Here is a 26,356-nt window from a genome sequence, read left to right as displayed (position 1 = left end):
AAGAACATGTAATTGTATGAGCGTTTCATGTGTTACTTAGACATCTATAAAGATCTCTTGGGCTGAACTTCAACAGAAAGTGAAAGGAAAAGATATGCCTGATGATCACACAAATATTCTATATATATCAAAGTATTACACACAAAATTCCAAGTAAATATCATAATGTAATTGGGTATATTCCGTAGGTAGCCCATTCCAAAATTGTCACCAGTTTATTTATTTATTTCCAATGGACATACTTCTCTATTTTTATATTCAAGATCCATATAATTAATTTATAACAACTTAACCTAAACAAGAATTTCTACAACAAAACATGTGAGAGGCTGAAAATGATATTAACATACCTGTAATAAACTATGGCAAGGCGTGATATATAACAAGAATATATATATATATATATATATATATATATATATATATATATATATATATATTCATGTTGTAACAATACCAACATGAAAACAGCAACAATAAATAAACTATAACAATAAAAGTAACATAATAACAGAAATAACATAATAAACTATAACATAATATAACAAGAATATTCATAACAATGTTTCAAAAACAGCGACAGTAAAAACAACAATAATGACAAGATAATCTTTGGCGTACAATAACAAAGAATATGAATAATTATATGTAGACAGGTAGACCAGTTCTCCTTAATATTTAATCAACACTAAAAAAAAGATTCAAGAAGTTTCAACTCTTGTGAACTTAAAAAACTTACACCAACTAACTATGAAAGATGGAATCAGTGTATTGGAGGCAGATAATAATTATGTTATAAACAAGTCTTCAACACTCAGGCTACAGATCATGAGGCATACCCAAGTAAAAAACTATTAAAAAACTGCAACTTAATTTATTTAGTATTAGAAATAAGTCACTAGAATTACAGCAGTTGTGTAATGCAGAAAAATTTGTATTATTTGTGTCTGAACATTGGTTTATTACAGACAAAGTAAACAAGTATGTTCCTCATAGTTACTTGCCTAGTTTTGATTTTGGAAAAATTAGAAATCATGTTGGGGCAGGAGTTCTTGTTAGATAAGATCTTAATTATAAAGTTTCATTTGAGAAATTCGTATTTTTCATAACTGTGAACAAGATATGAAACTATATTGAGTAAAAATGCCATGATTACTGTTTCTAGTGATTTTAATATTGAAATGACTGTAGTGCAGAGTCAAAACTGCATATATACACACACACATATATATATATATATATATATATATATATATATATATATATATAAGTTGACATTTACGAGTGTTAACATGATCTGAGCTTGAATGTGGGTACTGGGTACTATCACGAGGGATGTTTTTTGTTTTTTTGCCAGAAGTGCAGAGTGATGCCAGAACTATATAGGACCAGTACATAATAGTTAATATTTTTAATAATTTTTTACACAGAGATGGTTGTTAGCAACATTCTTCCTAATTTGAACAAAAGTAAACTGTGCAGCAAATAACAAGTTCATATAATTCCACTTTTTCATGTAGAACTATTTCAGAGCTACAGTTAATTAGTATTTTTAATTATATTAAAACCAATTTGTCTTATGGATATGATGAAATCTCATTGAAAATAATAAGATATGCTTAATGGGTACTTTCAGAACTACTAAACCATGTTATTAATTCCATCTATGAGAGATCAGGAGTGAAGCCATCTGAAAATTTATAAAATTGTCCCTCTGAAGGGGGAAAGCAAACATCGTGCAAATTACAGGCCTCTGGTTATACAGGCATCGCTAGAAAAAAATATTTGAAAAATGTATTTTGAATCAGTTGATGGAATTTTTTGAGGATTACTATTTGATTTGGAACAGCTGGTTTAGGTGAAATAAATCTGCTGTTATTGCTTTGATTTCTTTTGTTGAGAATATTGTAGAAAATCTTGATAAGAGTAATGATATTGGTGTGGTTTTTTTTTTTTTGACTCGGTTTCCCATTCAAGCTTATAAATAAATTGAGGAACTTTGATATTAACCACAAGGAACTTTGTTGCTTAAACTCATATTTGGAAAAGTACCAGCCAATGTGTTGAAATAAATAAAGTTTTAAATGATAGAGTGTTAGAAATGAGATCTAAGATTAGGACCACTAGATACTGTTCCACAGGCATCTGTATTAGGTCCTTTGTTTCTGTTGTATGGAGGATTTCAAAATTGCATTTCCAAATTAAATGTATAAAGTCATTTTTGTATACATGCTGATGATATAAATTTCAATGTTCTTAACAATAAAAAAGCAATTATGTCTCGGCAGGGGCTCATAAAATTAGTGAACTCATCTTTCATTTAAATACCATACAAAATTTACATCCTTATTTTACTATTTCTTATATATTGTTAAAATTCAATATATTCACTTACAATTGTCATTTTATTTATTTGTGTATACATGAAATGTTTGATTTGAGGTGGTAACTCTCTTTTTAAGGAATTTTTATTTGAGTGGGAAACTTTTCCCTGCGTCTCAGAAATACATAACAACTGATTGAGACCTCTATTTTTTATGTTACAATTCTGCTACTATTAGTTGTAGAATTTGAGCCCTGTATATACAACTGCCTATTACCATAGGTTTAATGACCAAAAAATGCTTGTTTCTTGATAATTTTCTTAAAACTTTTGTCTGTTTTCAGAAAATTTATCTGAAAGACTTCACCAAAATTTTGTTTTAGAATTCAAAAAAATTACTCACATATAAAACTGTTTTTACAAGCATAAGTATCTGTTACCTTTATATAAGCAGCTCATATTTCATTCGGCAATGTGTCTTTTATGTTGTAGCAAACACACACTTCATCGGAAAGTGAATGACCAGCCCACAGAAACACCACTGCCAGGAGTATCAATCATCAAACCTTTAATGGGGGTAGATCCGAACTTGTATGCAAATTTAGAAACATTTTTTACAATGAATTATCCATTAGTAAGTACAAATTTTTCACTGTGTTTTATTGCTAGTTTAATGTAATCTTTGCCAATGGCGCAGTGTAGTGGGTACGGCGGTTATCGCAAGATAACCAGATCAAGCAACGCCGAGCGTGGCTGCTGCTTGGACAGGTGACCGCTGAGCGATCCTGTCCTTGCAAGCGGCCCGCCTGCCCGGCCATTGGTGGTGGTTCGGAAGTCACCTTTAAGCCGTTGGTCCCCAGGTTAAGTGTTAGAGAGGGCTTTTTAGCCCTAACTTAGCCTGGTAAAATAAGACATTCTTTACTTTTTTTTTTACTTTACTTTTTACTTTTACTTTTTCTTTTACTTTTTACTTTTACTTTTACTTTTTACTTTACTTTTACTTTACTTTACTTTTAATCTTTTGTAGGTTCATGAAATTTTTACATGTTTATGATTGTTTAATTTACTCTTAAGGTACATGGCGTTATGTTGATGCTTTAAATACCTGTCATGTTTTCGGCAAGGCTTATTTTTTGTACATGTTGGTATTTTGTGTATGCACCAGAAGAGCACATCCTTTTCTTCGCAACATCCTTTGTGAACAACCAGATGGCAGTTGCTGTTCTCTAGCCAACTTGTACACTTTATTCTATGTCATTAAGAGTTTAAGATGTACAGTAATCAAATTACCTGTCCCTTAAAAGTCACAGTCAGTGGTATATTTTTTAATAGGAAGAAACATTGGTTTTGGAAAGTATTCATGAAATCGAAGTTATGTTCTTTATGCTATCAGTGAAGGTAACGTGTGAAAATATACCAGAGAGTCATGGCTATAACATGTTTAAATACTTGGTCTTGCTTAGTACTCGGCTTGCCCTCCCTACTTATTATGTGCACACCAGTTAAAACTACTAACCTTTTTTTTAAGTTCATTTGTGTCTATGGATGATTTAGAAGGATTCCTAAATTGTTGACATTTGCCATTGTACGTTGTTTTAGTTATTTAAACGATAATACAAATAACCGCAATCCTGTTTACCAATATCACAACGCCTTATTTCCCTTTTTATAAAATAATGATAACATATGCTAAGGACATGTCATAGTTAATAAATTTTGTATTCTTATAAAGAGAGGCCAATCCCCTTTTTAGCCTTATTCTGCCTGTCCTCATGGGCCACTGGCCTGTGCGTGTGTGTGGATCTTATCAAACAGAATAAGGAGGAGAGTCTATATAGTACAAGGTCGATGGTACTGATATAAAAATGCTACGGTCACAGACAGGATTTGAGCTTGTGTTATCTCTAACTCAGATCTTAAGTCCGAGGTCTTAGATCATGAGACCACTGTTTCTATAAATATTTTAATATAATGGATACAAATATCCATATCCAATAGTGGATATGAAGGATTCAACAGGGCCTTCTTGAAATTGTATATTGCCTGTCTTGTGTCCGTTCGTCTATGTGATAACTGTAGATAGAGTAGTCTTAGAGACTTGAAACTTATTACATAGGTTCCTCTAGGTCCAAAGAAAAGCTCTATTGGTTTTGGGTCAAAATGTAAAAGAGCAGTCTGCTTGTGTATCCATCTGTCTGTGCGGTAACTCTCGTTATGTTATGTCAGGTACTTTGATACTCTGTTGTATTGGTTTATTTAGATAGGATATAGTTCTTTAGATATTGTGTACGAAAAATCTGCCAGTTTTCAGAAGTATTAAATTCGATACATATAGAGGTGGGAGAATCACCTTCCCAACACATTGACTTCTTCTCTCATGTACACATTCAATTTCTTGACTCACCTGAAAACCAGTAACCCTGAAAATGTTTTTAGTGGTTTTTTTGAAAAAGGTTCAAAATATTATTTTCAGTATAAATAAAATGGCTTTCTTTTTCAGTATGAAATTGTATTTTGTGTTGAAGATGAAAACGATCCAGTGATAATGCTTGTGCGAAAACTCATAGAGAAGTATCCTTTAGTCGATGCTAGTATTTTTATTGGTAAGTAAAAATCCTTCATGTCGATATCCTCTATTTATTTATTTTTTTTTGTATAGTCGGTTTGTTTTAAATAAACCTGCTATTATGAGTCCAAAATGTTTTCTTATGTGACAAAAAAAATTCTATTAAAAAACAAAGTGTTTCAACACTTTTCATTTTAACTTCAAACTTCTTTATTCACACAGTTAGAATTTACAATATTTGACTCTCAAATCATCAGTATTAACAGATAATCATATTTTTTACTATTCATTTGCATTGAGACACTACAATCTAAGTTTCTGAATTGAAACATTTTTGGATTTGAGACGAGTTCCTATTTATATCACAGTTTTAAACTTTATTCATGTTAGAGGTTGAGCCTCAAATATGTGTCCGACAGCTGACTATCGTGCCACCTTAACTATAATAAATTTTGGTTTCAAGGACTCATCAGGCTTATTTTATTTTCGTAGTGGTCTGTGCATATTTTCAAAAGTAGATTACACATAGGCAAAATAGTTAGAGCCCTAATGTAATATTTATTCACAAATTTAATCTGCCACTAATAGTCATAGTCATAGTCATAGTCATAGATCTTTATTCAAAGCTGTAATATTATAAATACAGTCAGAATAGTGTCACAAATACAGATAGACTAATATCATCACAGATACAGGTTAACCTATCTAAAATCTTATGTTAACTTAACATAAATATTGTTAATTTAAACAACTAAAATCAACTCAATTTTTATTTTTGTTTAATGGCCCAAGCCCTCAAAAAATTCTTCAAAAGAATAAAATGATCGTGATATGAGATAATTTTTAAATTTATTTCTAAACGGATTGATTCCTTCAATTTTTTTTATGTCAATAGGAATGTATTGAATAAATCGTGTACTAGCGTATTCAGTTTTCTTTTTAAACAGCTCTAATTTATGATTTTCAAAAATTATACCACTCCTAGTATTATATCAATGAGTGGTATAGTTAGGTATATTTTTAAATTTTGTGTAAGTTATTGTATCGTATATGTATTGACTGTAAACAGTTAAAATTCTTAATTGTGCAAATAAATGTTTAATGGTTGCTTGCCATGGTAAATTTAGAATTAACCGTATTGATTTTTTTTGTAGTATAAGAATTTTTTCAAGGTTTTTATTTGAAGTAGCTCCATATACACTGATCCCGTAGCTTATATGGGAATGTATTAAAGAAAAATAAATTTGTTTTAAAGTATCCTGGTTACAAAGGTTTGCCATTTGCCTAAGGGCGTACAGGCCAGATGATGCTTTTTTTATTATGGTTTGTACATGTTGATTCCAGCTTAAATTTTGATCTATTATTAGACCTAGGAAACAAGTTTCCTCTACCTCCATTATATTTTGGTTATTTATCTTAATGTCATATTGAAAATTAAACTTCGATTGGTGTGTTTAACCCTCCAACTGGCAGTCATTTTTTCCTGTAGTGGCAGCATGTTTCCGAGCCTCGTGCAAGGGTTTTTTAAAAAATGTATTAAAAATATAAATTAAATGTAATATATATAGAAGTATATATTTTTTGTGTTCAGAATTAAACATATAATAATATTAGTATTTAAATTTGGCCTTAAAAAAATGTTGACTAAAAATATTTTTTCCATGAAATTCAAAATTTACATTTTTTTTTTAATTTGGGGGGACCATACCTAGCAAACCAAGTTATAGTAAGAAAACTATAAAAGTGAGATATCCATTTTATGTCAAATTTATTCTAGTTTCAGAAACACATAAGCATTTTACAAATTTATGAAACTATAATAACACTATATAACAAAAAGCAGCGATGCGCATAAATTGTGAAAATAGGGTGTATATGTAAGAGTTTGCTAATAAAAGTTTTACTAATACAGTTTTACTTCAATACATGTTATATTGCATATTTTATTACTCAGAATGAAGTAAACTATACAGCAGTAGTAAAATAAATTCCATAACTTTTTTTTTGAAGAGTCGAAAAAAGTTTCATTTTGTCATTACTCAAAACTTTTGCGAAAAATTTTCGAAAAATGTATTTATTATTCTAAAATATATTTATTTGCACTACTGCAATATTTAACAATTCACCACACACTAAACACAACACTAAAACACAAATAAACCTCCTAAAACTTACTAATAAACACGACTCGTCACATCAACAACTCAGAAGGCATCGACAACATGGCGGTCACATCTTTTACGTTCCAAACTACGAACTTGGTACATTGCCACTACAATACAATGAGGAATAAAACTATAGTATTCCTTAGGCTTTTTTTCCCGAATCCAATGGTGCATGAATCGAATCGATACGTTGCTGGAATATACTGTAATGAGTGATTATGCTAGGGAATGTTTGTTCATCAAAATTTTGATGAACAACAATCATAATTGGGTTGTGTTCATCAAAATTTTGATGAACAACAGTTGGAGGGTTAAAAGGGTATAAAATGTGTTTTGCCGGGGTTAAGTAACAAATTTTTTTTTAATTAAAAAAGAGTAGTTAATTTTATTCAAACAATTAAGAGATGATGTTTCAATTACCTTAGGATCCTTTCCTTTGACAATTACGCTTGCATCATCAGCGTATAAACACATTTTGTTTTCCTCTGCTACTGTAGAAAGTCCTGTTATATAGCAAATAAATAGTAAGGGACCCAAAATTGAACCTTGTGGTACGCCATACTTTATGAGCTTTTTTTCGGATACAAAATTGATTTTGTCTTTATTTATTAAGTATGATAATTCAACGTATTGATTACGGTTACTGATGTAAGAGTGAAACCAATTTATTTCTTTATTTTTTAAGCCTAAATCTTCCAGAACATTTATAAGTTCGTCATGAATTACGCTGTCAAACGCTCTAGTCAAATCCATAAAAATTCCTAAAGGTCTATTACCTTTATCTAATTCCTCTATTAAATTTTGCACAAATTCTACTGATGCAGTAATTGTTGACCTGCCTGGACGAAAACCATGTTGTTGATTATCAAGAAGATCATTTCCCGACAGATAATTTAACAGTTGTTCATTAACAACTTTCTCAAATATTTTAGAAAACGTCGCTAATAATGATACTGGCCTGTAGCTCTCCGGCACCTGAGGATCTCCCTTTTTGTAAATAGGAATTACTTTAGCCGTTTTCAGTTCATCTGGGAATTTACCAGATATTAGAGAAGAGTTTATTGTGTGTGTTAACGGTCTTAATAAATGCCTTATTGCTTTTTTTATTATTACAATTGGTACTTCATCAAAACCAGTAGAATATTTATTATTAAATGAACTGACAATTTTTTTAACTTGCTGTTGTGTAACTTGACTGAATCGAAATACTTTTAAATTTGGATTCCAATCTCTATTACAATAATTTGAGGATTTAGGCACATCTTCATCACCATGGGATATCTGCTGATCCACAACATTGATGAAGAAGTTATTAAAAACATTGCAAACTCTAACTGGATCCAACAACAGTTTTTCTTTATCAAGCAACATAATGTTTTCTTTTAAATTCTTATTTTTACCAGTTTGCATGTTAATTAACTTCCAGGTTGTTTTGTTAACGTTACTTGAACATTTTATTTTGTTATCAAAAAATCTTTTTTTAGCTTGAATAATTTTTAGTTTAAGATCATGTTTTTTAATTTTTAGCTGCTTTAAGTTATTATTTTGTTTGTTCTTTCTATATATCTTTTCTTGCTCAATTAAATCTGTTCTTTCGTTTTTAATCTCTTCTGTCACCCAATTGTTTTTGGATATGCAATTAGGTCTTAGACTAGATACTTTAGGGAAACAAATGTTAAAATAGTGCAAAAAAATAGAATGGAAAGTATGAAACTTGTCATTGACACCAGACATATAAACATCTATCCAACTTTCTGACCCTAAAAGTTTTAAGAAAGTTTCAATATTACTTTCGCTAAATTTTCTTGTTAATTCTCTATATTTCTTATGTTTATTGCTATCTGTATCATAAAATTACCAACAATAATGTGTGAGGCTTCTGTTTCTGCATTAAATAAATTGAATTCCAAACAAATGCTTCGACATTCTTAATTAAGATAGTTCTGTGGGTTATTGTTGCTTATAAAAGTGATGCAAAGAATAACTACATTTCATTACATTTTTACAGTACCAGGTGTTTATAAATGAATATCGGGGTATTAACACTTTGTAGTTTTTATACATATAACTTAAAATTATAAATCATACATCAAATCAAAGAGAAACTCAAACAGTTTTCTTAGCTGTCACTTGTGCGCATGCTGATGCAATGTTTCCTTTGCCATCCAATAGAAAGCGCTATTAGCAAATATGGTGAAAAGAAGGGATTTTGTGTTCTGCAGTTTGCAAAAACCGAATCTGTAGTAACTGTGCAACGTGTGTTCCATATAAAGTTCGGTTGTGATCCTCCAAGTGATAATAACATCCGTATATGGTATCATCAGTTTGAAGATACTGGCTGTCATTACAAAGGGAAGAGTACGGGATGACCAACAGTTAGTCACAAGTCACAAAAAAACTTGAAGATGTTTGGTATTATCTCTCTTCTTTAGTTAGTGAAGAGAGTGTTGAGCGAGTGAGAGAGATTTTCACATGTAGTACACAGAAATCAGTTCAGAAGGCTGGTCGTGAATTCGAAATTCCAGTGATGACTGATTGGAAAGTTTTATGCAAACACTTAAAACTACGTTCTTATTGTTTGCAGTTATTACAGGCTTTAAAGCCTGCAGACTATGGTTTATTTGCCAATTTTGTAAACGAAATATTGTGGCAGGAGAATGATTTTATGGATCATGTTGTTTTCTGTGTTGAATCAACATTTCACCTCAATGAACATGTGAACACTCATGGTGTGCGTATCTGAGACTCAGAAAACCTTCATAAGATGGTACAATTTCAGTGAGACTCCCCTAAATTGAATGTTTTGTGTGCCATATCTAGACGGAAGGATCCATATCTAGAAGGAACTGGAAGTGGTATTTCTCATCTTGATGCTCTAGAACTATGGCTATTTCCTCAATTGGAAGAAGATAACCACAGAACTTCTTTTGGCAGCAAGATGGTGGACTCCCTCACTGGCATAAGTCATTACGCGATTGGTTGAATGTCATTGTACCCTACTGCTGGATTGGCCGCAAGGGGCCTAATGACAGAGCTTGTTTCACATGGTCTCCACGTTCACCCAACCTGATGCCATATGATTTCTACCTTTGGGGATTTATAAAGAATTGTGTGTATGTACCTTCGATACCAGCTGACCTACCCGACTCAAGGAACAGGATTGAAGTAGCTGTTGCAACAATCACTCCAGACACATTGATCAAAGTTTGGGAAGAACTGGGCTATCGACTTGATGTGTGCCGTGTGACGAATGGAGGTCACATGGAACATTTTAAGCTCTTATGTATAACTATTTGAGTTGCTCTTTAATTTCATATATTAACTATAATTTTAAGTTTTATGTAATAAATAATACATAACGTTAAAACTCCGGTATTAATTTATAAACACCCGGTACGTAGAGGTAACAGTTAGCAGATGTAATTTAGTCAGTTAACAGCATTATTAAAATATAACATAACATATTTAACAGTTCTATACCCTTAATTAACAGCAGCATAATATGGATTTCTCAATGGGATAGTGGTAATGGGGAGGGGTGGTTATTAGAATGATGGTCCTGGGGATGGGCGTTTGTGTGCAGTATATGTTTTGGTATTACATTATCTCCCTTGACATTCACTTTGTTATTGTTAGTCTAAAAATCATGAAGGTGGCTTGTTTTATGAAAAAATCGTGAGATATAAAACTATTTAGTTATCTCTTGATCTATGATTTTGATAGGAATAAATTATTAGTAATGCGTTTATATTCAGGATAAACAAAACTGAAGAATTTGTTAAAGAAACCACTTCTTAACCAAGCTGTGATCAGAATATGAAATTGTTTCTGCAAAAATTACAATGTATTAATATTGAGGAAGTATTTGTCTATAAATGACCATTATCTGGTAAAATTTAGTTTCTGACGGTTCAGAAATTAAACATTTAATTTGTTGTACATTTTGATCAATTTCATTTTGTATTTATCTAATCAATTCACTACTGAAAACGAATTTAAATGATACTGAACTGCAAATTTAAACACAAGAAATTTATACTTTTATTACTTTCAGACATTAAAAAAATACAAACAATGTAAGTTATTCAAAATGAGCACTTTGATTAGAATTCACATTCACAACTTCACCAATTATAGTAATGTTTTTACCACAGCATATAGAAAAAAAGAATCTCAAGAATATATGACTAGTTAAATAAATGATACATACTTTAATGTTTTGAGGGGATATGCCCTGAATGTCAACTTGAAATTTTTAAAATGGCAATCCTGTCACTATGAAATACATATTCATATATTTTTTGCCACAATAATAACCGTCCTAATTAAATTAATACTTAGATCAGAAGTCGTATTTTTAAATGTGTTAAATTAAAAATATATGTAAATCAATGTTATTTCACAAAAATAAACAAATACCTTTTTCTAAACCTAAAAAAACATGAATTTTATTCTATACATTGTGTATGATTGAAAATTATCATATTTCTTTTAACTTAGAAAATATTGTTCATACATGTGCAATTTCTAATGTGTTTGAAACTTAGGGCATAAAATTAATGGCATGTATTTTTTTATCTGGTCCCTAAAGGGTTAAAAAACCAGTCCTGTACTTTGTCTGTTGTCCACTGTTTTGTATAATGTAGTTAATTGGTCAGCAATTTCAATACTGCCCATGTTGAATAGCTTGATGCTTTTGGTTACCAAGTTGCTTGATTGTAAAAGGATTTATCAATAAATAATTGATTGTAAAACATATAATTATTGTGCAGTTTTACTGAATACACAGCTAATTGGTGAACATTTTCAGGTGGAGCTGATGTAGGAGTCAATCCCAAAATCAACAATATGCAACCAGGATATCTTGCCTCGAAATACCCATTGGTTCTCATATCAGACAGCGGTATAAGAAGTAAGTTCATTTAAAGAGGCTACATTTATTTCCAAGCATGCTTTACGGATAAGGCCATAATTTACAAGAATTGCAGATATAAATTAGCAATTCATATTGCTTTTTCAAAACACTTATTGCATTTTATATGTAAATATTTTTGTACGTAAACAAACCTATTGGCTGCCTCCTCCTTTTACCTATTGACTGTAGAATTTATTTCCTTGTAACCTTTTTGTTCTGTCAGTGTTTGTAGGCCTATTCCATTTTACAAGTTGTCAAGTTTTAATTTATTTGTATTTGTAAATATGTTATATCCCTCTTCTGTAGTTGTAGGTCTCTGTGTTCCTATTTAACTTTCTTTCCTTTTGTTTTGGTGTCAATTCTAAAATTATTTTTTTTAACACTTTTTTAACCTCATTTTAGACTTCTCATGTAACAACCTCAAAAAGTTTCATATTTTTAACATCTTCCTCTCAACTGTATTTATTTCCATATTCTATTACTTTTTTTGTTACCAATTTCTTTTTTTAGACACATATAACTGTGTATTGATATAACACTCACTTGACATTGTTATATTTAGTTCCAAAATTCCACCTCCTCTTCCGAACCTCTTATATTTCTCTCAAATCAAATCAAATTCTTTATTACTTTTATACAAGTTTCACAAGCATGGCATCGTCAAATTAGAACAGGAACAAGAATAAAAATTCAACTTAATACTAAAAAAATTATTAAGAACATTTCACAAATATAATATCGACTGTAGGGCATGAGTTATTATATTAAAAAAATTAAAAAAAAATTAGTTTAAGATTAAAGACTACATAAAAGACAACTTAAAACATTTAGATTCATACATTTTGAGATAGGCTGCAAAATTCAATAAATTCCCTTAATGTCATATACACTTAGCTCTATCAACAGTAATTTTAACTTAAATTTAAATTTTTTATCATCTAGACATTTTATTTCATATGGTAACATATTATAAATTTTCTTACCTAATTCAAATGTCGATTTAATTGTTGTGTGATAATTACATTGCCTAACTCTAAGAAAGTTACTCTGTCTAGTAAAATAATCATGAACTGAGCTGGTAGTAGGAATTAGATCTAAGTTAGCCCCTAATATACATTAACAAATTCAACAGATACAACGAAGGGACAGTAAGAACACCCAGACTTTTAAATAAAGGCTTACAATGAGTTCTACAGCTAACACCACATATAATTCTTAAAACTCTCTTTTGCAAAATTAAAAGCTTTTTTTACATTATTATCACAGCCCCAAACAATTATTCCATATGACAAATGGCTTTGAATGTATGCATAATAAACAGACATCAATATATCTAAATTTACAGATAATTTAAGTCTTCTAATCATAAAAGTACATTTAGAAATCTTTTTACAAACATTTACAATGTGAGAGTCCCATTTAAGATTTGATTGCAACAGAACTCCCAAAAATGTAAACTTTACTATAACTGACAAAGTTGCTTAAACTAAACTTAATGCTTTGAGTTTTATCCATATTAAGGCAGAGAGCATTAGCTGGCAGTCCAGTCCTCAGCTACTGAGTTAAAATGAAACAACAACTGATTAGCCAAATTAAAATTTGAACAACTTATTTGTACTGCTAAATCATCTGCATACATAGAGGATGAGACACAGACATTGCTAAGAGCCGAATGGCATGTCATTAATATATACAATAAACATAGTCGGTCCTAGAATTGAACCTTGCGGTACACCAGTATGCACTTGTAAATATTGAGAAAAGCAACCATTATGAAACACAGATTGAAACCTTTCAGACAAATATGATTGCATAAGATTAACAGACCTAACATCAAATCCATAAAATTTTAGTTTCTTTAAAAGAATAAGATGATCGATAGTGTCGAAAGCTTTCGACATATCATAAAAGTTACCAACCACACATTTTTTTTGCATCTACATTTAATGTACAATCTTTCATAAAATTAATTACAGCCATACTAGTACTCTTACCAGGTCTAAAACCATATTGACTATTAGAAAACAAAAAAATTATTCTCAAAAAATTTTCATAACTTGATTATTAAGCAAAATCTCAAGAACCTTGGACACAACAGGTACAATCGACACTGGCCGGTAATTAGCAAAGTCACTCTTTAAACCCTTTTTATGCAAAGGAATTACCTTAACTAACTTAAGACAACTGTGGGAACAATACAACACTCAATACAGAGATTAAACAAATAAGACATTATTTCAGCTATAAAAGGTGATGCTAATTTTAAAATATGAGAATTAATATTATAAACACAAAACATGAACTGCTACTCAATGATAACACTGCACTATGAACCTCTTCAACAGTTACACGACAAAACGAAAAGACTTCCTCTACATTATATGTTTATTTACACCAGAAAGTTTTAGTTTATTTAAATAGTATGACATATCATGTTTTGCCTGAGGCACATCCTGGGCAATAGACTTAAACACTACTAAGAAAAAAATTTATTAAAACCAGAACTAGACAAAGTTGAGTCTAACTTATTATCAGAGGGGCAATTCATTACCACCTAAGCTGTCTTTGACAATAGACCAGATTGCTTTAGGTTTGTTAATAAGCGTTCTTAACTTTACTACCATTGAAAGCTAGTTTAGCTTGCCTTACCTCATATTTATATCTACACCTAAGTGATCTATATGAATCTCTATGAAAATCCAAACCAGTACTTCCAAAAATAGTATAAGTATGCAAGCATTGCTCTTTAAGTAACCTCAGTTGTTCATTGTACCATTTTGGCTTGTTAGGCCTACTTTTACAAGCCCTATTGTATTTAATTGGAAAGGCTATATCAACAATATCTAAAAACATACTAAAAAAAAGATCAAACTTATCTTCTATCGAGGATAAAGTGTACAACATTAGCCAATTAACTTTACTTAATAGTAATCTAAAATATGCACTATTTACATCATCAATTGCTCTGGATATTTTACACTGACTTTCAGACCTACTGTAGTCTTTAGAGCAAGAACCGCAACTATTAACTGAATCAAATTTACCCTTGAATATCACGCTATGGTGATCAGACAGTACCATCAGTTCCACAAAGGCAGAAATAATCCTATCCGGGTGCATAGATACAGCTATGTTATCAATACAGGTAACCAAACACTATTACCATATAGGCCAGGTTCTAGTTACATCATACACAGAATTCCTCAAATTGAAACTAACAAACAAGTTTTCTAAAAACCCTTTTCTGCAAGCTATTACTTAAAAAATCAACATTAAAATCATTGCAAACAATAATAGAGGCATTAGTTTTATTTTTACTCACTAAAACATTCAGTACATTATTCAGAGCTTCGGTAAAACTATCAAAATTGTCATGCTCTGGCACTCTATATATTTCTAAACAAATAACATTAACTTCCTCAATGTACACTGCAGCAACTTCACATATTGAGGGTATGGATAGATTCACAAGGTGGGTTAACTCTTTAAACTTCAGAACAGACTTTAGGAAAATTGCCGAGCCTCCACGTTTTGCTAAAGGACGGTGATAGGCACTTGCCAATATATAACCAGGAATACCTAGGATGTAAGGTTATCTCTGTGCTCCCAGTGTTTCACATATACAAATCACATGAGTATCAAATTTGTTAGAAAGAAGAATAATTTCGTCCATTTTTTGGAGAATCCCCTGAACATTCCAATGGACCACTGTAAAGTCTACACATTGAAGTTGAGTTGGTTCCACAATAGGAAACATTTAGGTAGCTCGAAGTGACTGGAATTGTTGTCCAAAAAAGAATCACTGATATTCACAGTAGGCTTAGGCCTATTTCTCGAAGCACGGTATTTTCCAATAATGCAACCTTCGAACCATAAATTGGGATGCATAAGTTCTTCTCCCAAGGCATAAGGAACTCCAACCTTGAAAGAACTATATGTATTATACCTTGTTTCAAGTCGTTCACACACAAAAGTTTCAGATTCCTATAAGTGACTTTAGGTAAGTTATTATATCCTCTGAGCTAACAGAAGGGTCTAGCCCTGATAGGAACAACCAAAACAGCTTCTTGGCCGGTTTTAATAACATGTTTTCACTAACCTGTCTAGTACCGTGCACCACATTGCTTTTTATTTTACAGTTTTTTACTGCATCACTGTAACTAAACCTGGTTGAGTTAGGCTGAAGAACAGATTCTTTAGACTTAGTCTCCGAGGCTGAAAATTGTTTTCACCTTTGTTATAGGTTTAACCATGTTAGGCCTACTTTTGTAGTTATTTCCACTCTTAACCCTAAGAATTTCATGTCCCTTCCTCATTTCCTCTATAGCACATCTTGGCTATATAGTTATATATATATACTATATGTTATATAGTTATTATAATATGATTGTGTGTTTAATATAGTAATGAGTTGAGCTTTGTTTATTTCATTTTCTTACTTAATCGGTTTTAAACTTTTTAGAAGACTTAGTAAGTTTTTATGGAGTGTTAAAATGGCATGTGAGTAGTGACTGTTTACTTATTCATAGTGTTTGGTTTGTAAGGCCTCATCTTTCATCCTATGGACTTAGAAACTGTTTGGACACGGATTTTTTGTGACTGGCCTGGTCAGGTATCATAGGCCAGTGGAGAATCGCTGAGGTGTAGGTAAGAGGAAACTTCACAAAATACAATAAAATCCAATAAACTTCAAAAAAATTAATCAATTTTTGGATTGGTTAAAAGCAGTACAACTAATTATTTATAGATTAAATAGTAATACCAGTGTCCTGTTTATATTACTGCATTTTCATATGCCCTTGGACCTATTCTCCCCTTTTGAGTTGTCTTTGATTATGATTCTCTCTCAATTCTTTGAAACTGGTTAAAATAGTTTTAATTCTTTGAAACAGATGTCCACCTTAGGGGTTTATGAGAAAAATCATATTTTTGTTGTTTATTGCTAGAAATGTTATTTGATATATATTACTTTTTGTGTCTTAAATTGTACTACAAAAAGATTTCTCAAATGAACTTACCCAAAGCCTTTTTTATAAAATAATTTTTGTAATATAACTTATAGATTAGACACAATTTTTGTGTGTTTAGCTCCATGTCACCTTCCACCTAGTGCAGTGTTTGAAATCCAACATTGTCACAGAGTTGACTCCTGGAAAGTGGATTACATGTCCGTCTGAAGAGATCCAAACAAGTTGGTGAAAAAAGACGTTCAAAACAAACTCTTGCATTGTTTCAACATCAGAGATACCTAGACGACAAAACAGCACTGGTTTCTCAGCAGCCATCTCGTGTAATCTAGATGAAGAAGTGTTCTTACCGTCTCTTCAGGTGATAATTTAGTGCTCTACATTCTTTTAGATACTATTTCAAAGCACAGTGAGGGAACTGAGTTTTTCTACACAAACAACTGAGTTTAGAACGTCTTTGTCACTGACTTTTTTGGATTTCTTGGAAAGATTCCAGAAATCAAGTCTTATGACAGCATCAGAATTCAGATGCTGCACTAAGAAGAAGGTGAACTGGAGCTAAACCCAACATTTGCATTGAATCAACCCTTTCTGCCATGACTGTGTTATGTGTGAGATATATATTTTCTTTTTTTGTCATACAGTTCTCTGAAATATTCCAAATTTTTAATTGTTAAATAAATGTTTAAACAAAAATCTACAGTAAATAGTAACCTGTAAAAATATTAAATTTAACTTGCCACGTTTTAAAAGGAAGATGCCTTCATAAAGCCATTTTTTATAAGTTATAATATAATAAAAATTTGTATTATAAATTAAAATATTAAATATGTATTGTATATAAAATGTATGTATATTCTATATGTACATAAAATACTTTGTGTGAATCAAACTTTACTAAAATTAAATGATGTTATTAGTATTTATACTAATTGAATGAATATATTTGGACAACAGACAGTCCATCAAAATTTTAAACATAATTGGAGGTGAACAGTGACTAAATAATTCAATGTACCTCCATGGATAGTTTAGTCCAACTAAATGTATGGATAGTTTTCCAGGATTTAGAGTATTTTCCAATCCAAATTTGATTTCTCATAAATCCAATATACAATTAAAATATTACACTTATATTACGTACTTACAGATTTAAGTAATCCATTAAACTTTAATTTGTATGACGCATATGTTTACGACATTATAAAAAATTAACTGAAATACATGAAAACACAATGTAGGCTACACACACAAAATCTTAACACAGAATAAATCATTTAAAATTTCGCCAGTCTGCGTGATGCTCAACTCAACTGTATTATTGTCTTTCACCGTATTTTGAGATCATACAACCCATCTAGGTGAAATTTTAAATTATTTACTCTGTGTTAAGTAACTTTGTGTTTAGACCTGTATTGTGTTTTTTAACGTATTTAAGTGTGCATTTGACAATGCCATAAACACGTGATGTCCCATGTCAAATACATGACTGATTTCATTGTTCAAGAATCTGGAATTTGCCTGTAGACAAATACAAACGATTCATATAGAGTACATCAAGAAGTAAAAGATTAAAAACATGGTAAGGCTATTCGAACTTAAATTTATAACTTTTATATAGTTTGTAAAAACAACATTGTACAAGATTGGCCAATAGCCTAGGTTGTAAAATATTATAACCTAAATTTTGAATATTGATAGGTAGGCATTTGTACATTTTTATGGCTGTATACCTAAAGTTATCCTGGGAGTGCTCTGAGTTAAATACGTGGTCCTCAACTTGAATTTATTTTTGTATCGTAGTTGTATTTATCACTGTTACATTTAAAATTACTTAAGTTTTTCCTGGTATACATTAAACATTGAAATGTATAAATACATGCAAGAGCAATAATATTATGCCGAATAAATAAAGGTCTGCAACTGGTTCTCCTGGTGGGTACCTCAAACAAAATACGAACAGTTCTTTTCTGTTAAGTGAATATGTCTGAAGAGTGTTTATTATTGTCACAAAAATTGCACTGTCATTCAGATGACAATTTATATAGCTCGAATAAACTTACAATTTTATGTGCATTGATATGATTGTACCTAGTATCCTAATCCTGAAAATCCCTCTGGTTAACTTTGGAAATACACATTCTATCTGGGACTGCCACTTTAATTTGGACTGTACGATAATCCCTACAAATTTGTCAGTTTGGTCAGTACTATTAAGAAATACAACAAAATCATAAGTTGTATCTAAATTTAGGGAGAAAAAATTTGCGTTACAACAGTCACTAACTAATTTAACTATAGTTATCATAACATTATCAGCTAAAGAAGGGCTAGATCGTATATTTAAAAATATATCATCGGCATACATGTAATACTTAACCATATCGTTGTGCAAAGTAAATGGTAAATCATTTGGATACATTTAAAAAGGTAATGGTCCCGGAATAGATCCTTGAGGTACAACCTGATTTAATAACCTAAGACTAGAATGCTCAATTTCATAAAACCTAAATTGAGATCTGTTTGTGAGATCTGACTTAATGAGGGCTATTGAATTTTCATGGAAGTCTAATGCCTTGAGGTTATTAATATTTAGTAGATGAAAGTGTGACACAGTGTTGAAGGCCTTGGAGAGGTCAAAAACCTTACCATCCACATTAAGGTTTTTTCAAGGCCATCTAAACAGTCTTGTATAAAATGAAGTACAGCATCACAAGTAGTATGATTTTTTCTAAATCCAAACTGACTCCGTGAAAGAAAATTATTAGATTCTAAGTATGTAATTATTTGCTTGCTTATGACTGTCTCAAAGACCTTGAAGAGTGTAGAAATCAAAGATGTCATCCAATAATTGCAATACATCCCCTTGTACCTTTCAAGCCCTAGAAAAATTAGTTAGAGATGTCTCACAAGCCTTTGAAGGAAAGGCAATCGCTCAGGCCACTTTATGTGACCTGAGCAGGGCTTTTGATTGTGTTGACATCAATGATCTTACCATGAAATTATCATATTATGGGTTGGGCAGTGTACCTCTCTTATTTATAAAATCCTATTTAAGCAATAGAAAGCAAAAGGTTTATAACAATGGTAACTGGTCTCAGGAAGGTGTCACGTTTGGTGTCCCCCAAGGTTCCATATTAGGTCCTTTGTTATTCTTGGTCTGTATTAATGACTTACTGTTGTCGTCAGTCTCTGCCACAACAATCTTGTATGCAGATGACTTTTAAATACAGGCAATATCATTGAGGAACTGAAAATTTTAACACAAAATACTTTATTAGATGCTTCAAGCTGGTTTAAAAACAATGGTTTCCATCTAAATGTATCTAAAACTCAAAATATCCTGTACAGTTTATGAAAATCTGTAAACTCTCAAAGCAATCTATCTAATCATGCTAAATTCTTGAAAATCTTTATTGATAGAAATTTAAATTGGGATGCCCATATTAATTATCTTTCAACTAAGTTGTCTAGAGTGATTTATCTTCTCAGACAGCTTAAAGATTCAAGATTCAAGATTTTATTCATCATTAAACATACAGTGATGCAATAGATTTCGTCAATCGTAATATAACACAATTTACTTTATCATTGTTTGTTGAATTCTGTTTGTAACTACTATATTTCAATGAAAATTAAAATAAATATAGAATAACATAATAAATAGTTACAACACTATATACACTACACTGTAATAGTTTTAACATTAAAAACATAAATTATTAATAGATTTAGAAACATACTATATAACCACTATATTTAAGTGAAAACTAAAAACAAACATATAACATTATAAATAGTTATAACACTATATATCTCTTCTCTTATTGTGCCCCTATCTGTTATAATACTTCCTAAATAACAGAATTCCTTCACCTTTTCAAGTCTTTTTCCTTCAACTAACACGTCTTTGTTATTTCCATCCCTTCTCTCTACTTTCATTACTTTACATTTTTGTATGTTCATCTCTAAACCATATTTCTTCGCCACTTTTGCCCATTTGTTTAACTCTCGTTCTAACTCTTCTTCCCTATTTTCCCATATCATTATGTCATCCGCATATGCTATTGTCTTAAGTTCTTCTGCTCCTCTGTTTCCTTGTACTTCTAGAATAATTTCATCCATTATAATATTGAAAAGGAAAGGTGACAATATGCTTCCCTGCCTTACTCCTCTCTCTGTTTTAAAAGTTTCTGTATATTTTTCTTCAATTCTTACCCTGTTTTTACATATGCCGTACAGGTTCTTTATTCTTTCTACTATTCCCTCACGCAATCCTCTCTTTCTCATACTCTCCCATATCCTTTCTCTCAGTACCTTATCATATGCCTTCTGTAGGTCTATAAACGCTACCATTGTATCTTTTCCGTATTCCCACCTCTTTTCTAACACTTGTCTCATCACAAAAATAGCATCCACCGTTGACCTACCTTTTCTAAAACCACATTGCTCCTCTCTTCCTGTTTCTTCCAGTACTGGTCTAATTTTCTGCAACAGTATTTTTTCATAAATTTTTTGTGTATGGCACAACAAAGTTATTCCCCTGTAATTCTTGCATTTTTGCTTATTGCCTTTCTTAAAAATCGGCACTATTATTCCCATTTTCCAGTCTTCTGGTATCTTCTTTTCCTTCCAAATCACTCTCATCACTCTGTACAACCATTGAATTCCCAATGGGCCCGCCGCCTTTATCATCTCAGCCGTCAGCTCGTCTATTCCCGCAGATTTCCCCTCTTTCATCTCTTTAAACCGCTTTTTCCAATTCGCACATACTAAAATCCTCTTCATCTTCTGTCTCCTCAGAAGATTGTGAGAGAAGTGAAGAAGATTCTGTGAAGAAGATTGTGTGGAGTTGGAACATTGGGAAAGAATCAAAAGTATTGATGTATAAAATCTTATTTCCAACCAATTTTATTATATGGAGCAGAGATGTGGACGTGGACTAAAAATGATTTAAGCAGATTGCAAGCTGCAGAAATGAGATTTTTAAGAGGGATAGAGAAGACTACAAGAAGAGATAGAATAAGGAACGAAATAACCAGAGAAAGATTGAAGGTAGTTTCACTGCAAGAGACAATGGAAGGAAGAAGAATACAGTGGATGGGGCATGTGAAGAGGATGGGAGATAATAGAATGCCTAGAATAGCACTGGAGAAGGAGGAAGAAGACCAAGAGGAAGACCGAGAGGAAGATGGGAGGACCAAGTGTGGAAAGACATAGAGAGAAGGGGACTACAGAAAATACAGGTGGATGAAGAGGAGACCTGGAAGGATAGACTAAAGTGGAGGAGGCTGTGTACGACGACCCGTGAGAACGGAAACGTCTGATGATGATGATGATGATGATGATGATAACACTATATAAACTACATATTAATTCTTTAACATTAAAAACGTAAATTATTAATAGACTAAAAGACATATATTTACAAATAAATAATTAGACAACAGTTAACAACATAAAAAACAATAAACAAATAAAATTTAAAACAATGTCAACAATGAATAGCCTAGATACATTACATAAACATTTATAAAAATACATACATTTAATTATCTAATCTGAATTCAGCTTCCAATTCAAAATTAGTTGAAGATGTCCTTAAATTTACCATAATCAGTAGCTAGATAGTCATCAACCTTGTAGAAAACTTGTTCCTTTAACCATTTTTTTAAGCAATATTTGAATTTATTAACAGTGACAGTGTGAGCGGATTGTGGCAATTTGTTAAATAATCTATTTTTCATGCAAAATATGCTGTTATTTGTTTTTGTAAGTCTAGCAGGTAGTAAATCTAAGGCATAGTTATTTCTTGTGTTATAATTATGTATATCAGATCTAATTTTATATTTATGCAAATTTTCTTTTACGTTTATTAGACAGAAATATATATATATATATATATAAACATGGGAGTGTCATTATTTTTAATTCTTTAAAAATGGAAAAGCAAGATTCACGATTGTCCAGTCCTTTTATGATCCGTATAGCATATTTTTGCCATCTAAAAACTTGTTCCATATAAGTACTATTTCCCCATATAGTAAAGTAACACCATATACAATCTGAGAGTGAAAAAAAGCGTAATACGCATTGATCAACATATCACTACTAACACACAGTTTAAGTTTTCTTAGTAAATAAGTGATTTTAGATAGCTTTTTGCAAAGGTATTGTATATGTACATCCCATTTCAAACTGCTGTCTAAGTATAGGCCAAGTAGTTTAATAGACTCTGCTTCAGTTAATTTAGTTAGTGAAAATATAATTGATTCTGTCTTTTTATTATTTATATTTAAATGATTTGTTTTAAACCAGCTCTCTGCAATATTCATTGATACATTCTGATCCACTTTCAATTTTTCCATGTCTTTTCCATTCCAAACTAAAGTAGTATCGTCTGCGTATAATACTGATTTGCATGGTATATTACCTGGAAAATCATTTATTGCAATTAAAAATAGGAATGGTCCCAAGACAGATCCCTGGGGAACACCAGATTTAATTAATTGAAAATTAGATCCATCATTATTTTGATATACCATTTGTTTCCTGTTACACAAGTAGGATGTCATTAAGCCAAGTTCCTTACCCCCCAAACCATAACATTGCAATTTTTTCAATAATATTTCATGAGAGACACAATCAAAAGCTTTGGTCAGGTCAATCAGAGTAGCACATGTCAATATTTTATCTTCAAAACTGTTCAAAACATAATTAACAACACATTCAACGGCCTTAATTGTATTCAAGCCTGGTATAAAACCAAACTGTTCAACACAAAGCAAATTATTATTTACAAAGAAATTATATAATTGATCTTTAATACATGCTTCAAAAACTTTACTTATTACGGGGATTAATGATATTGGTCTGTAACTTGATGGTTCTGACTTTGTTCCTTTCTTATAGATTGGTATTACCTTTGTAAATTTTAACACATCTGGGAACACACCTTCAGTTAAGGCTCTATTGAACAAGAAAACTAATGGCTTAATTATAAAATCAATGATTTCTTTGATTATTCTACTTGAAAACCCATATATGTCTTCACTATTAGATGTGCTAAAATTACTGACAATCTTTTTTACTTGTTGTTCAGTTATTGCATGCCAGAAAAATGTTTTCTTTTGCATTATTAGATTATTACTATGTAAGTATTGATTTACAAGTAAGGTTGCTCCCATGACATCAATAGGTTTGTTAATGTTAATTTCTGTTGGTGCATTAATGAAGTAGTCATTAAAATCGTTTGACTTAATTGGACACTCAAGATTTCTACTGTTTCCACCAGATTCTACTCTAACTACCTTCCATGCTGCTTTGCACTTGTGTTTAGAATTTTCAATAAATTCATTATTGTGTAACATTTTTGCCTCATTAATTTTATATCTATATTCTGTGTTAATACAAAGTATGAGAGAACGGTTTATTTTGTCTTTTTTCAATTCATTATAAGGTATGGACTAGTAGTGTGGGACAATGCAAGTAAAGTTAATAACATTCTTATCCTTCAAAAAAAGTCTATAAGAATTATAATTAACTCGCCACTTGAGAATTATAAACCTTTTTTACTAGTTGTAAAATTCAGACCATAATAAACCTGTACATATCTCTTTGATCTTGTGAAATATATCTTTCAAAATCCTCAATTAGTAAAACCTAGCAGTATAAAACATTCCCACAATACCAGGAATAAAAATGCTACATCTTATTAATTTCAATAGATTGAGCAAAACTCTTGAAAGCCATTCTGTTATTGCACTGAGGGTATAGAACCATTTGTTACCCTTAGTCCTGAAGTACAATAAAAACATATTTTTGAATAAATATTACTTACTGGCTACTGGCGGTATTTGAGTATTGTAGTTTATATTTGCGTAACATAAGATTATAATCTAAGATTTATAACTGACTTGGTTATATTTTTAATGAAAGCTGTAATGAGACTTTGTCAGTGAATCTTTATTAGATGGCAATAAAAAATGTTGATTGATTGATGGTTGATTGTATGTATCAATGCAATTTTAGATTCTTTTAATTTGCTAGGGAACATGTATGTCTATGCATGTGTTCCTTTTGTCTTTAATTGTCATCTATGCCCAACCATTGATCAGGCCTTAACTACATTTAGCTGAAAGTTCTAAATAAGAAAAAAAATCGTGTTAATTTCAGCATGTATCAATTCTACCTGGTACAATTCAATTAGACCTGGCTCAATCCATGATCTAACAAAACTTGTGATATTCTTATCGTGCATTAGTTTTGTGGGAACTGAATCTATTTTGTGGGACATAGCCATATTTAGTAGACCTTACCACAAGCTCACTTTGGTTTATACACTGCTTTAGCAAAAACAGAAACTCCAAACTTCACTTTACTTTTTATCACTCTGCTGTTCACTGTTAAAGTTTACAGTCGTGTCCTTAGCAGTTCCCAGTTTCAATGGGTGAGCTTGGCAAAAATTATCCTCCAACTTCTTCTACCTTACCATGTCTCATGTCTCTTCCCTATTCCTCTGCTCTTCTCTTCACTCTTATTTTGCCTCCTTTAACACTTTGAGAGTCACTGCTCACCATTTTCCAAACATCTAATAAGCTCCAAAAGAGAGTTTTTATTAAATTAATTACATAATTTCCTATTTATTATATTATTGATACTTTATCCGTCTATAGTTCAGAAATGATAACTTTTTGTGAGAAAAATATTCCAATTTCGGTAGTAACCAACAGGAAAAATAAAAAAACCATCTGTACAAAGATTATAACAGCTTAAGACATTCACATTTTATAGGCCTACACCATAAAAAATGGGAGTCATGATCCCACCCAGTAGCACTACACATCGGTAGCTATCTGACCCCCACCCAGTAGCACTACACAACACCTCAGTAGCTATCTGACCCCACCCTGTAGCGCTGCACATTAGTAGCTATCTGACCCCACCCAGTAGCGCTGCACATTAGTAGCTATCTGACCCCACCCAGTAGCGCTGCACATTAGTAGCTATCTGACCCCACCCAGTAGCACTACACCTCAGTAGCTATCAGACCCCACCCTGTAGCGCTGCACATTAGTAGCTATCTGACCCCACCCAGTAGCACTACACCTCAGTAGCTATCAGACCCCACCCTGTAGCGCTGCACATTAGTAGCTATCAGACCCCACCCAGTAGCGCTGCACATTAGTAGCTATCTGACCCCACCCTGTAGCGCTGCACACTAGTAGCTATCTGACCCCACCCTGTAGCGCTGCACATTAGTAGCTATCTGACCCCACCCAGTAGCGCTGCACATTAGTAGCTATCTGACCCCACCCAGTAGCGCTGCACATTAGTAGCTATCTGACCCCACCCTGTAGCGCTGCACATTAGTAGCTATCTGACCCCACCCAGTAGCGCTGCACATTAGTAGCTATCTGA

At 31.7% G+C, this 26,356-nt stretch overlaps 1 protein-coding gene across 1 annotated transcript in view; it reads left to right on the top strand.

Annotated features, from left to right (window-relative positions):
- The window catches only part of LOC124368735 (ceramide glucosyltransferase), a 44,100-nt gene that overhangs the window by 1,615 nt on the left and 16,129 nt on the right, over window positions 1-26,356 (top strand). Inside the window, exons 2-4 of the mRNA XM_046826065.1 lie at window positions 2,816-2,957; window positions 4,824-4,926; window positions 11,865-11,966. Coding sequence (XP_046682021.1) covers window positions 2,816-2,957; window positions 4,824-4,926; window positions 11,865-11,966 — 347 coding nt within the window. The remainder of the gene's footprint in view (window positions 1-2,815; window positions 2,958-4,823; window positions 4,927-11,864; window positions 11,967-26,356) is intronic.

Source organism: Homalodisca vitripennis, chromosome X (assembly GCF_021130785.1).
Source record: "Homalodisca vitripennis isolate AUS2020 chromosome X, UT_GWSS_2.1, whole genome shotgun sequence".
In the NCBI taxonomy this organism is placed as follows: Eukaryota; Metazoa; Arthropoda; class Insecta; order Hemiptera; family Cicadellidae; genus Homalodisca; species Homalodisca vitripennis.
This window is presented reverse-complemented; position numbering and strand designations above follow the sequence as displayed.